The sequence below is a fragment of the Rattus norvegicus genome, chromosome 14, assembly GCF_021556685.1.
Source record: "Rattus norvegicus strain SHRSP/BbbUtx chromosome 14, alternate assembly SHRSP_T2T, whole genome shotgun sequence".
Taxonomy (NCBI): domain Eukaryota; kingdom Metazoa; phylum Chordata; class Mammalia; order Rodentia; family Muridae; genus Rattus; species Rattus norvegicus.
In genome coordinates, this window is record NC_141547.1 from 87763557 (window position 1) to 87776395 (window position 12839).

The 12839-nt window shown below is 50.6% G+C and overlaps 1 protein-coding gene and 1 pseudogene across 7 annotated transcripts in view; one reads left to right on the plus strand and one right to left on the minus strand.

Annotated features, from left to right (window-relative positions):
• Tns3 (tensin 3) overlaps positions 1–12839 on the minus strand; it is a 232534-nt gene that overhangs the window by 197908 nt on the left and 21787 nt on the right. For 2 of the 7 annotated variants that reach the window (XM_087583894.1, XM_087583885.1), the window contains exon 2: positions 12297–12468. In XM_087583894.1, coding sequence (XP_087440020.1) covers positions 12297–12386 — 90 coding nt within the window. In that variant the 5' untranslated portion in view covers positions 12387–12468. 7 annotated transcript variants of the gene reach the window in all.
• LOC120096659 (60S ribosomal protein L36-like) lies at positions 591–932 on the plus strand (annotated as a pseudogene).

The following is a 12839-nucleotide window of genomic DNA, read 5'->3' on the forward strand; positions in this document are numbered from 1 at the left end:
CTTTTTGTCAACGACAGGTGGTGACTTCTGAAACTGTGGCAGGGTGTTCCACCAGCACTGAGGAAACATGCTCCGTTTCCCCTGCTCTCCACCATCATATACTTCCTTTCCCCTGACTTAGAGAAGTAAGGAAACTCTGTTCTTGCAAATCTCATCCCCACTGTGAGCTTCCACCTTCCCCATCAAACAGCAACTGTCCAGTAATGACATAAAGTATGAAACCCCTCTCCCTCTGCTCCTAGGCAGTAAGTTCCTCCTCAGTCAACTACATGGATCTGGCCCTCCTCTTGCTCTATAAGAGGAGATAAAGAATTCGGCAGGGAAGACAGGTAGAGGTATTGGGCCAGGCTGAAGATGAGTAAGGAAAGGCAGTCCTTCGGCCCTTCCTGCAGTCTCAACTTCAACCTAGCCCCACCTAGCTATCGAGACCCTTCCTCAAATCAAATCAGCAAGCAAATCAGTCACACGCACGCCCTTAATCCACTCCTCAGGAACACAGAAGTAGGTGGATCTCTGTGAGTTCCAGGACAGCCTGGTCTACATAGCAAGCCAGGGTTCCATAATGAGCTCCTGTCCGAAACAGAAAGAAAGCTTCCTGTCCCGGCCGCCATAGGAGAGCAGCAGCCATGGCCCTGCACTACCCGATGGCCGTGGGTCTCAGCAAAGGCCACAATGTGACGAAGAACCTCAGCAAGCTGAGACACAGCCGGCGCCTCGGGCGCCTCACCAAGCACACCAAGTTCCTGCGGGACATGACCCCGGAGGTATGCGGCTTCGCGCCCTATGAGCGGCGCGCAATGGAGTTGCTCAAAGTGTCCGAGGGCAAGCGCGGACTCAAGTTCATCAAGAACAGGGTGGGCACGCACATTCGCGCCAAGAGAAAGCGGGAGGAGCTGGCAGCCATGAGGAAGGAGGCGGCCAAGAAGGATTAATGACCTCCCCCAATAAAAGATCGTTCTTAAAAAGAGGAGGGGGGAGGTCAGTCAGTAACCTCAAACCTAAGGACCTTACTACGTGCTGTAATCCCCTCCCAAACGCATGAAGGGAAAGGACCCCACCGTGGTCACAACGTTTGTGCCCCCTCAAATGCCTGGGTTAACTTCCTCATGTTCAAAGTGGTGGTATGAGGAGAAGCCCTGGGGCGGTGACTGGGTCATGAGCTCATATACGATACCCCAGAAAGGACTAGGCAGCCGACCTCAAGAGACAACACAACGCAGCAGAGAGGCCCAGTCTGGTCTTACGTCTATAAGACTTGCCAATGCCACAATGGCAAATTTTTCTTTTTAAGCTTATTCGTATTCTTTTACAACTTTTTATTTTGCGACTATATGTGTTTGCCCCCATGTATGTCCACATGTGTGTCTGGTGCCCTTGGAGTCCAGTGGTATTATATTCCTTGAGGTTGGTATTATAGACAGTCTGTGAGCTGCTATGGAGGTGCTTGGAATCAAACTCAGGTCCTCTGGAAGAGCAGCCAGTGCCATCTAACTGCTGAGCCATCTCTCCAGCCCTTTGGTATTAAACTTACCAAACACAAGATTGCGGTTCCCAGCCACCCTCCTATGGCATTCTGACCCGGAGACCCAGACAAAACAGGATCCCTGCCCAAATACAGTCTCGCCCTCCCCAGTGGGAAAATAGCTATCGGAAAAGGGTGGGGAACTGAAGCAGCAAACACCCAATTATTAAATACAATAAACGTATGGCCAATTTTCTGTGTGTATTAAACCAACAAAGCAGAAAGGAAACTCTGTTCCCAAAGGCGCAGAGGGCTGCCTGGGGAGAGACCTCCAATCCCAAGGGTGCCAGGACACACAGCCCCTGCAGAGGGAGAAAGAAGATACGTGGGAATCCCACCTTCTTCCCCTTAGTAAAACCACAGCGACACACTCTCCATACTGGACAGAGGCTTACTTATCCCCACCCCCACCCCACCCCGTTATCCCCTTTCTCCTGAGCCTGTGTATTAAGGTGTATAAAACTTACAAACCAAACATTTAACAATAACTAATCACAAAAACATTTATTCTGAAAGCAATTCTTTGGCATACATATTACCGTGGATTAAAGACTAAAGCAAATTTGCATACTAATGAGGTGGAATTGTTTGCTTATTTTTACACACAGCATACAGAACATCTTCAAGGTTTTTCAGAATCAATTGACTTCCTAATCCCAAGCCAAAATTCACTGAATTTTAGTTTTGGTTTTCTGAACAGAGTCTCACTATGCACCGTGGCTGGCCTCAAACTCACAAAGACTCACCTGCCTCGGCCTTCCCAGTGCTGGGCTTACAGGCATGCATACAGCACTGTACCTGGCCTTTGCATAGCAACTATTTATGAACCTCAAGCCAGCAACCCAAACAACGGTTGGAAAATAAAATATTCTGAAGCTAGAGAGTCAGGGCAGCAGCTTGGAGCACTGGCTGCTCTTGGATTTGATCCTTAACATCTACCTACACGATGCTTCTTCCCAACAGTCTGCAACTCTAATTCCAGGACATCCAATGCCCTCTCTTGGCCTCCAAGAGCAACAGACACAAACATGATGCACGGCCATATATGCAGCCATATACACAGTTTAAAAAAAAATTCTACCGCAATGTAATGTAAATTATGCTAATTTAATACATGCTGGAAGAAAATGGCACAGACATGTTAAATCTTTGTTTTCGATAATTAGCTCCGCATGTTTCTATAAGAGCAGAAAACTGTGTTACACTGAAAACACTGATACTCATGTAACAGTCTGGAGCGGCACTGTCTCAGGCTGCGCTGTGTTCACTGGCAATGCACTGCAAGGCAGCATGCACAGTGTGCAGTGTGCACACTGCCTGCAGAACCAAGGCCAAAGAGAAGCCTAATGACCCAAGCGAGCGCTGCAGCAGAGTTCTCACCCACTGAGCGTTCGATTTTGGGTTCATTTGGTCATTGCGCATTTACAAACTTTCGACTGTTGCCAAATGCTCTCTTGTGCCCCACGCTGAGTTATACAACTCTTGTAGAATCATGACCCACGTTTATAAAGCAGTGCTCTAAACTGGATGTGACGCCCTTTAATCCCAGCACTCAAGAGACAGAGGCAAGCCAATTTCTTAAAAATTGAAGGCCAGCCTAGACCTCACAGGGAATTCCAGACCAGCCAGGGACACATAGTGAGACTCTCGTCTCAAAAGAAGAGAAAGAAAAAGAAGGAGGAAGAAGAAGAGGAGGACGTAAAAGAGGAGGACAACAATAAGAATGACCCGGGGATCAATTCCCAGCACTGACACGGTGGCTTACAACCATCAATAACACCAGTTCCAGCTTGGAGACACTAGCAACCATATGGTGTACACACACACACACACACACACACACACACACACACACACACACACTGAGCTAAATCCCCAACTCCCACAAAGTTTTTAGATGCGACAAATTCTGGGTTTTTATTTCACAGACTTCCAGAGTTGAGAATAACAGATCATGTGTTGCAAGACAGAAGACTTCAATGCTCTCACTACAAAAAAATAACAAGCATTTGAGAGAGGCTGACATGCTAACACCCCCACTGTTATCGGGATGTAGTGCACACTTATATAAAAACACTGTGCTAGAGCTGAGAGACACACACACCACTGGGTTCTATGCCTATGAACAATTTCTATGTTCGAAATAAATGAAAGTTAGAAATCCGACCTAACTTACAGAAAACCTGTGCAGTTTCCCCAGGCAGTCTGCTAAGAAGAACCCAAGCCTGATCTCCATCCAGATCCCAGCCGGTACCCTCCAATGTTGAGATTCTCTCAGTCTGTTTCCAGAATCCCCAGGGAGACCCTTGGGTTATCCCTAGTCCTTAGACACCTCACCCGCTCTCCAGACAAGAAACGACCCAACTTCTCCTGCTGGGGCCAGCACACAACAACAAAACCACATCTAGACCCTGGGCAGGGAACCTGGCACATCATCAGAGGGGCCACCCAGGGTCAGGACGGGCCATAGTGACCCTTAGACTCCCCTGGAGGAGGACAGAACATCCTAAACTGATCAAACCCTACCCCAGTCATTCACACCACAAATCCTGAGGGGGCTCCCAGATACAACATGTCTTCAAAATCCCCCCACGAGGCTCATGGCTACAGCTGAGTTGACACGCTAGGAGCGATGGACTTGGGAACAAGAAGCCCAGAGCCTGGGACATTCTCCCAAGCAGACATGCCTAAGGGGAAATAGGCAACACAGGCTGCAAAGACCAGGATGCCTTGGGAGACTCCAGTTAGGCTAGCTATTCAACGGCAGGTTTAATATTAACTTCACTGAGTCACCCGTTTCTTCCCTCGTTACTGCTGACCGATCTCAAAGACTTCTACTGAATGTTAATCAGACACTGGAGGAGTGGGGAGGGGCTTTCTTCGCTGTCTGCTAACTCCTCCGCCTCTCTGCAAGCCCCACCCCTATTTCTGTTTTCATCAACAAAACAAGTTTTAGCTACTTACTATCGAAGTCTTCCAAGGTAAGTTTGCTGCTCAGGTGGCCATGAGTCAGCATTTCCCTACCCAGACCTTTCACAGACACCTCAGAGAATCCAAACAAGCCGCAGTAGCCTCCCCACCCCCACCCCTTCATGGAAATGGCCTTGAGGTTCAGACCCCAAGTGTTCATCAAGCCTGGCAGAGCACTGATACACATGACTACCACACAAGGGGCAGCCCCTACCTTCCACCTCCTCCCCATGCACAACCACTCTGCAAATGCAGGAATGGCTTCCAAAGGGCGGATGACAAAGTGTCAACTCTCAACTTCCCAAGGAGTTTTGAGTAGTTGCTTTTAATTTTCAAGAGTCACTGGAGAATACTTATAGTGCGGGACTGGCAATCTTCCTAATCCTCCTTTATTAAAAAAGAACACTGTCCTCACACTGATAGTGTGGGTGGGGGCTGGCACTGGCTAGGGTAGGGCCCCTTTACTGTTGTGCTGGCACACCAACATGCACGAGTGTCTCACTGGGTCCCTCAGACCACATCCCTTGAAGCTAGGCCTCACATTGCATTAGAGAAAGAGTAAGTGTGTAGATCAACAAAGACAGCCACTAGGTTTAAGGTGACTGTCACTGGAGGCCACACCCCTGGGTTACACCCAGGGTTAGGTCTTTGGAATGCAAGGCCTCCTATCAGCTGCCCTTTGAATTTCTGATTAGCTGCTACGGAGACCATTTCTCCATTCATGCATTCCAGAGTTTACTCAGCAGTGAGAGGGGCAGGACTCCTTAAACCCAAAAGGACTAAAGGAACCCCTTCAGACAAATAAAAGAGGGAAGGAGCCATGGTGGGAAGAGAGCCCAGAGGATGAGGAAATGGAGTATGGAGCAGAGAGCCAAAGGAAGAACTAAGGGTCTCGAGGTACCTACCACTCCAAAATGGCAGGGGGGAGGCATCTGCAGGGGACCGAAAGGTCAACATCTCCACTCACTGGCGCATCAGGAGTGAAGGACGAGCCTGCTTCTGACCAAAATGTGGAGGGCACAGGGAGTCATGACACCAGAAGATTCTCTCCCCTGGTTGTTCTTGTTACCTTGGTTCCACCAGCCAGAAGAACAGACTACATTGTGCACCTGCGGTTTGTAAGAAAAAGTGAAGACCAGAGGGACCCCAGGCCAAGGCTACCACTTCCAGTCCTGAGCATAACCCTAAATCTACCTTGGCCATGGTACAACCACAACACGGACACGCGCAAACTCAAATAAAGGCTAGTCCAGCACCGGGCACTCAGTGGCACGGTCTTTTCTAAACTTAGACGCATGCGCACTGCAGGACTCAAGCCTCGGGACTCCAATCATGTGACGCTGGCTCAGCACCTCCTCCTAACCACCATCTCTGTCCTCCCCACCCCTGCCTTTGGCAATAAACCTGCTACAGAGCATCGCACCCTTCAAAAATAACCCCACCCAGACCCTCCTTCCTCCACTCCTGTAGAGGGGAACTGTTGGCGCCCAGCACCAAGGCTCCACTGCATCCCACTGAGACATTCGGACACCTCCTCTCCCCAGCTCCCTCACCGGGAAGGGATATCATGTCCTCCTCCCTCCCTCCAGTTGTCCTTCCCAGCATATTCCCAGCAATGTGTATGCACACTCTTTCAACATATACTGAACCCCCAAACCGCACCGGATGCCTCATTTCGGTTCCCTGTCCTTGAAAAACCTTGGAGTGTAGCTTTTCCTAGATGGTCCGCTGTGGCCACACTGCAGAACTGTCCCATCGGCTGACTGTCCTTCTCCCCCCAGTACTTACTGGGGTCCCATCTCCTCCTGAGACCCTTCCCATCCCCTCGTATTCTCTACCACCACTGTGGATTGACCCTGGCACCCTTTTCCCAGTGCACACAACCATCCCTCAGCAAGCCCTGTAGAGGGAGGCCCGAGCTGGGCCGAGCTCTTCACCTCCTCTCCCACCATTAGTCCACCAATAAACTGACCTCTGACCTCTCTGCATCCAAAGCCAGCCAGGCGGAGCTTCTTCTGGGGAGATTCAGGAAGGACACAAAACGCAGCAAAACTCCTCCCACACCTAATCAGTTTTTTGTAAAAGGCCATAGGCCCCTTGGGCTAACCTAATCTTGTCCCTCCCCCTCCCCCCAGATCAGTTGTCTGATCTGCTTGCATGCTGCTGCCTCCGGACAAGCTCTGTTGGGTCATTTCCCTATCAACCTTGTCTCTTCCCTATCAACTCTCTTTCAAATTTCTGCCAAAATGTACCTCCTCCGGGAACCCTTCCACGATGCCCTATAGAAGACATCCCTTGCCGGTAAGTACTTTGTTATCTGTCTTTGTCTTGTTTCAGTGACCTTATCACCACAGTGATGTTCTTTCACTTGGAAGTCTCTGCCAAGGGGCCAGGGACTCCATCCACTAGAACAGGATCACAGCTCATCACTCAGGTGCGCTGAGTGAGTGAGTGAGTGAGTGAGTGAATGAATGAATGAATGAATGAATGAATGAATGATACTACTGATGGGCCTTAACACAGAGAGCCCTTACTGCCCCGTTTAGGATTCTTCATGGTCTAATCAGAACATCTGCAGTCTGAACCCGACCAGGGCCCCGTCGTTTCTGTCTATCTGTCTATCCCCATACTCTAGGCCAAGTTTAGACAATGAGAACAGTATCAGAGAAGGGGGTAGGGAAATGCTAACAGAGACATCACTGTGTGCCCATGCTAGAAACGGCTACAGGACCCACAGCTGCAAACAGGGACAGCTTGGTGAACTGCAGTGCCTACTGTACAAGTCAAATACAGACACAAGAGGGGAGGCAGGCAGACCACAGAGACTCTCTATCCCATGATAAGATGATCTGGACCTTGAGGAGAGGTTCCGTCATAAGTCTACCAGCAGTCTCTTACAGCCTGTGGAGTCTTTCTATCTAAAAAGAATAATCAGAGGTGGGAGCTGTCGCTCAGTGGTACATACAGCACTTGCCCGGCATGTGACTGTCCCCAGTATAATCAGAAACCAATGACAGTATCAATGTTATATCTATTTCCATCGGCGTGGAGAACACTCAATGGTTCAATAAGGTACACAAAGTGCAAGAGATGTAGTCACTCCCGCTGTTAGACCATCCTGAGGGTCACACCACTTGGGCAAAGGCAGTCCTTTGCAGTGGAGTGCTGAGATGGCTCCCTCTAGGTCTGAACCCGACAAGGAGCTCACAGGGGCTTCTCATGAAGGTCTGTGGGTGACGGCCATTCTCAGACCCGCTGAAGTGTTAGAACATCTTTCCCTAGGCACGGGTGTCTCCAGGAGACCTCTGCAAACGACTTGCCCATCCAGAGTCTATCCCTCAGCCTGCAGATTTGTCACATCACCGAGTCCCTGCAGGACAGAAGACCTATGTCCACATCTGCTAGACTCCAGGAAGAGAGCCTTCCTCAGGCTCCTCCCATTTCCGATAAGCGATAAGGGAGATGCTCCTCTGACAAAGAGAGAGCGGTGGAAACAGCAGATAATCGGGCTGGAGATGTGTAGTGGACAGCTCTTTTGTCCAGGGTGCTTCCTCTGTTTATCTAGGAGTGCTGATATGGTGACCTCAGAAGGAAACACAAACACCACCAAGGTCATCAACAAGGACTGGCCCCAGCGGACTGGACAGAGTGCTCAAAGACAGGCAGCAGGGCTCTGTGTGGGGCAGGACCCTCAAGCAGCTTCCCCAGGGCCGGCCCTGTGGCCAGCAGAAGGACCTAACCTGAACAACTAGAAGGCATCGTGGAAGGAAGGGCCAGATGCTGCTGAAATATAGCTTTAAAAAAAAAAAAAACTAACAAGTCTCTTTCCGGCTACCCCATCTGTGAGCAACAGACTGGAAGGAAGACAGGGAATGGGGGATGGGCAACAAAAACCTGACCAATCTGGGGACATAGCCAAAGGACAGACTCTTGGTGACTTGGTACCAGGAAGTGGCTAGAGCCAGTCATTACCAGAGTTGGGGATAATGGTGGGGGACAGGTGTCCTGGGTGGTGGCTGGACTCTGGGCATACTTAGAGACATAGAAGCCCACCAAGGAAGGCTGAGGTCTGGATTGTACCATTCTCTCCTGCTCCAGCACCAGGTGTTTCCTGAGCAGAGGAGAAAGAAGAAGCACTTGGGACAAGACGGTCAGAGCACTTGCAAGTGACAAGAGGAACAGAGACACTGGAACGCCAGTGAAGCCAATAGAGGAGGGGCAGCCAGTGTCCAATCAGCAGACAGGAAGACAAAGCAGAAACAAAACAACCATCTAGGTGGAGAGCGGGCAGGTGCTCCAGCCACCGGCTTTGCTCTCCACTACGACCTCTCCACGAAGGAGGAATCCAGTCCGGAGGTGAGCAAACACCTTCCATAGTGGAGAAAGGAGATCCAGCAACAGGGGCAATTGAGTCAACAGACTGCAAATGCCATACACACACACACACACACACACACACACACACACACACACACACACACAAAGAGAGAGAGAGAGAGAGGGGGGGGGGGGTGAGGAGGCGGGAAGAAGGAGAAAGGAACAGACCCATGGCAGAAGCAGCATACAAACACTAGTCTTGGAACAACAAGGAAGGATTTCTTCCTCCTCAGACCGTTGGAGAAAAGACTTCCAGTGGCATACCCACAGCAAAGCAAAGGGACCCTGCACTGTACGTCTGGAGAAACAGTGGGTCCAGCTGGACGCGGAAGCAGCTTCCAGCTTTTGCCTCCTACAGGCGCATTCACAAAAGGGTGTTTTCATAAGGAGTCATTGCACAGGCGCCGGAGAGGGATGTCCTTGCTACCTACAAACGTTTCCTTGTATGGACCCCAACGTGCCACATTCCTCTGACAGACTTAGTTCATTTCACCGTTAGTTATTTCCCCCCCTGGGGCTATTTTGGCTGCAAGATAGATTCTAACGAAACAACAGGGATTTGACACATAAAAAAGATTCGTAAGGACGGGTTTGTCATAATCCTGCTGAGCTAGGAGCTGTCTAGAGTTCAGCCCAAGTGCTCTCTACCATTGGAGCACACCCCCACCCCCAACCCTTTCTGAGGCAGGGTCTTGTTACACTTCTCAGGCTGTGCTCAATCCCCCCACCCCCTCCCACCTCAGACTTCTGGGTACAGGGATCCCTGGATGTCCCCACTTGAACTTCTCTGTCTTTAACCTTTGAGAGTACCTTGAAACCCCAGCAGGATGGCACCTGGAAAGCCCCTAGCCAAGACATGCCACCTGCCCTATGTCCTGTCACATATCTGATGCCCTCGGAGGGTAATCAGAAGCAGGAGGGGGGCGAATGGAAGGGGACAGAGTCCAGGGTCCCAGCTCATCTGCAGCTTGTGACCCAGCTCTGACCCAGACCATGCCAGAGGCTCAACCTGCCTGCCTTTGCAACAGCCTGATAACTTCAGTCAGAATCGCCCTCCAGGCCGTCAATATGCTTGGAAAAGATCGTGGCATCCCACGTAAAAGATGGTTTGATAACAGATATAAAGTGACAACAGACACCTTCAGACACACCTACAAGCCTGAACTACCCAGAACCAGCCTGGCATACCCAGAGCTCATAGAAGGGCATTTTCACCCAAACACGCACTATTTAACCTAGTTAACTCTCAACCTTCCCTGCCCAGGGCTAAGCAGACCATGCTGTCCTCAAACACACAGACATCCCGCCTTTGATGCTACCACACCCAGCTCAAGGTTATCTTCTGGCAACAAACATCGTAAGCTCTCAGCTCATCTTTTAGATCAATGACTGGTTTCCCTGCCTAATAACTGGTGATGTTTGGAAACACAGTGGCTCTTTCAGGCATGACCAGGACTGAAGTGGGTGGTCACCAGCAGACGGCAAAGCAAAACAATTCCTTTATTTGTGCCCCTATAAACAGGTATCCTGTGTAAAGCGCCGTGAAACACATGCAGGGTTCAAGAGTGTATCACGGAATTCTCCAGAGAAAACCTGTGAGCTGGAAGAATGCCCTACTGGGGGAGGTCTGGGTAGGAGGAGGCATTGAGCAGGTACCAACACTTCTCCCCAACCCAGCCAACCCCTAGACCACTCCCCCCATGTAGCTGAGCAAAGCAGACCCTCTGCTGCCTCCCACATGGACTCCACCACTGGAAGATGGGGGTGGGGGGAGTGTTTCCAGTGTCAGGGACGTGTGGGTTCCCAACATAAAAGGAGAGCGGGAATTTGCTGTCCCTATCATAGCAAGCTGCAGCAAGCCAGGTGCCGGGAGGATCAAAGCCCAGAGCCACCTCCCAGCTAATCCCCGCCAGGAATGCTTCCTCCCCGGCATTGTTTTCTTTTCTTACCTACAGGCAAGATGTACAGCTCCCACACTGACACTGGCACAGGGTCCCACACCCCCACATTGGCAGGTCTGGACGCCCCACCTTCCCCAGACTGTCCATCAACCCCCACTTCAAAGGGGCTGTCACAGTGCCTCCTGTCTGGCAGTGATGCAGGTGCTCTGGGGCAAAGAAAGGGGCTGGTTTCCACTCTGGAGGCCTGGGGTTGTGTCCCACACCTGCTTTCACCTTCTGAACATCCCAACTAGCTCCTGTTTCCTCAGTGAAATAATGAAAACCCATGATGACGTCAAAGGACTCAGTGGCCTTGATACTGTTGACACCCATCTGGGATCAGACATACATTAACGTTGGGACGCTGAGGCAGGGACAAGGAGACACCAGCCACACGGCCCCTCTAGGTTTACCTCCCAAGTCCTTTGTCTATCCCAGTGCACTCGCCCCCCCACAAACCCCCACCCCACCTTCCACCCCCACCCCCACCCCCCACACTCCTCCATTCAGGTGCTGCACTAGCCTAGCTCATCTCCGATACATCTTTGACAGGGTCAGAGTGTGAGAGCACACTAGAGCTGCTGAGGGATAAAAGGACAACTGGAATAGACCAAGCCCCTGCCATGTGGGCCTGGTAGGACCCTGACCATAATGGATCAGTTCTAATCTCCAATGTGGCAAATAGGTAATGAGGTCACTTTTTAGATGCCCGGAAGGGGCTGTGGTTTTGGAAACAGAGTGTGTATTCTAGAAGGTGTATACACCTAGTCAGGTAACTGAGAGAAGAGACAACTGGAACTATCCTGGGAAGAAGCTGCGGGAAGAGGAAAGGAGGGACAAAGGTGGAAAGGGAAGGGGGAGGGAGGGGGAGGGAGGGAAGATGCAGAATCTTGCTGTTCTATTCATTGCAGGAAGGTTTTCCTGTGACAGCCCTTCTCTGCTAAGGCACTGAGATTCTTAGGAGTATTACTGTGTTCTCCAAGGATCGAGGTTTTCCCACCTCTCTGGACCAGACAGATCAGTTACTGTGAGGATGAGCTAATAGGAAATTGGGGGGCGGGGCTTGGCGGCGGTCGTTTCTTGCTTCTGGAAGTACAAACCTGCCCTCCATGCATGAAGAAGGTCAAGACCCAGCAGATACAGCCTGTGATCGTGAACTTCCAGCCTCCAGAACAACTAGCCACAATAAAGCTCTCTTCTTTATCAACTACGTACTCTCAGGTACTCTGTCGCGGCATCACCCAGCAGACTAACATGGAGAACATCTGGCCTGGAGAGATGGCTCCGTGGTTAAGAGCACTGACTGTTCTTCCAGAGGTCCTGAGTTCAGTTCCCAGCAACCACATGGTGTCTCACAGCCATCTGGAGTGGGATCTGATGCCCTCTTCTGGTGTGTCATAAGTGGCAGTGTACTCACATATGTAAGGACAGTGCACTTACGTAAAACAAATAAATCTTTTAAAAAAGAAAAATGGGGAACATCCCACCGTTCTCACAGTGGAAGCCTTGCTGAGGGAAGCACACCAGGAGCTCCAACCTGTCACCTCCTCATCCCCCTCCAACCCTTCTTGGGGCATTCCACGAATCCTAAGGATGTCTTCACCAGGAAGCAATGGCAGCAGGGTCGTATTCACCGTGTTGCTCTTGCTAACACAGATACTGCAAAAAAAAAAAAGCGTCAGAAAGCAAACACTGAACCCACACAGAGCTGGCTTCCCTACCCAAATCTCCAACTGGGCTATGACACTGCAGAGTTTCTGCTGCTCTGTAGGCGTCTAGAAGGTACTGAGTTCACATCTCCACAAGCCAAAGGTCAAGCAAGTCTAAAGCCCATCACCATACACAGCCTTGGGTGCTGCACAAGTCCCCACTGTACCCACGGAGCCAATCGTATCCCAGAGAGAAGGGGAAAAGCTCAGGCCCTCACAACCTATCCTAGCACTACAAGGCCAGCCCTGAGTCCACACATTGTGCCAGCCATCCTGCCACAGGGCTTTTATACACTGCTTCTGTGATCAGAACACTCATGT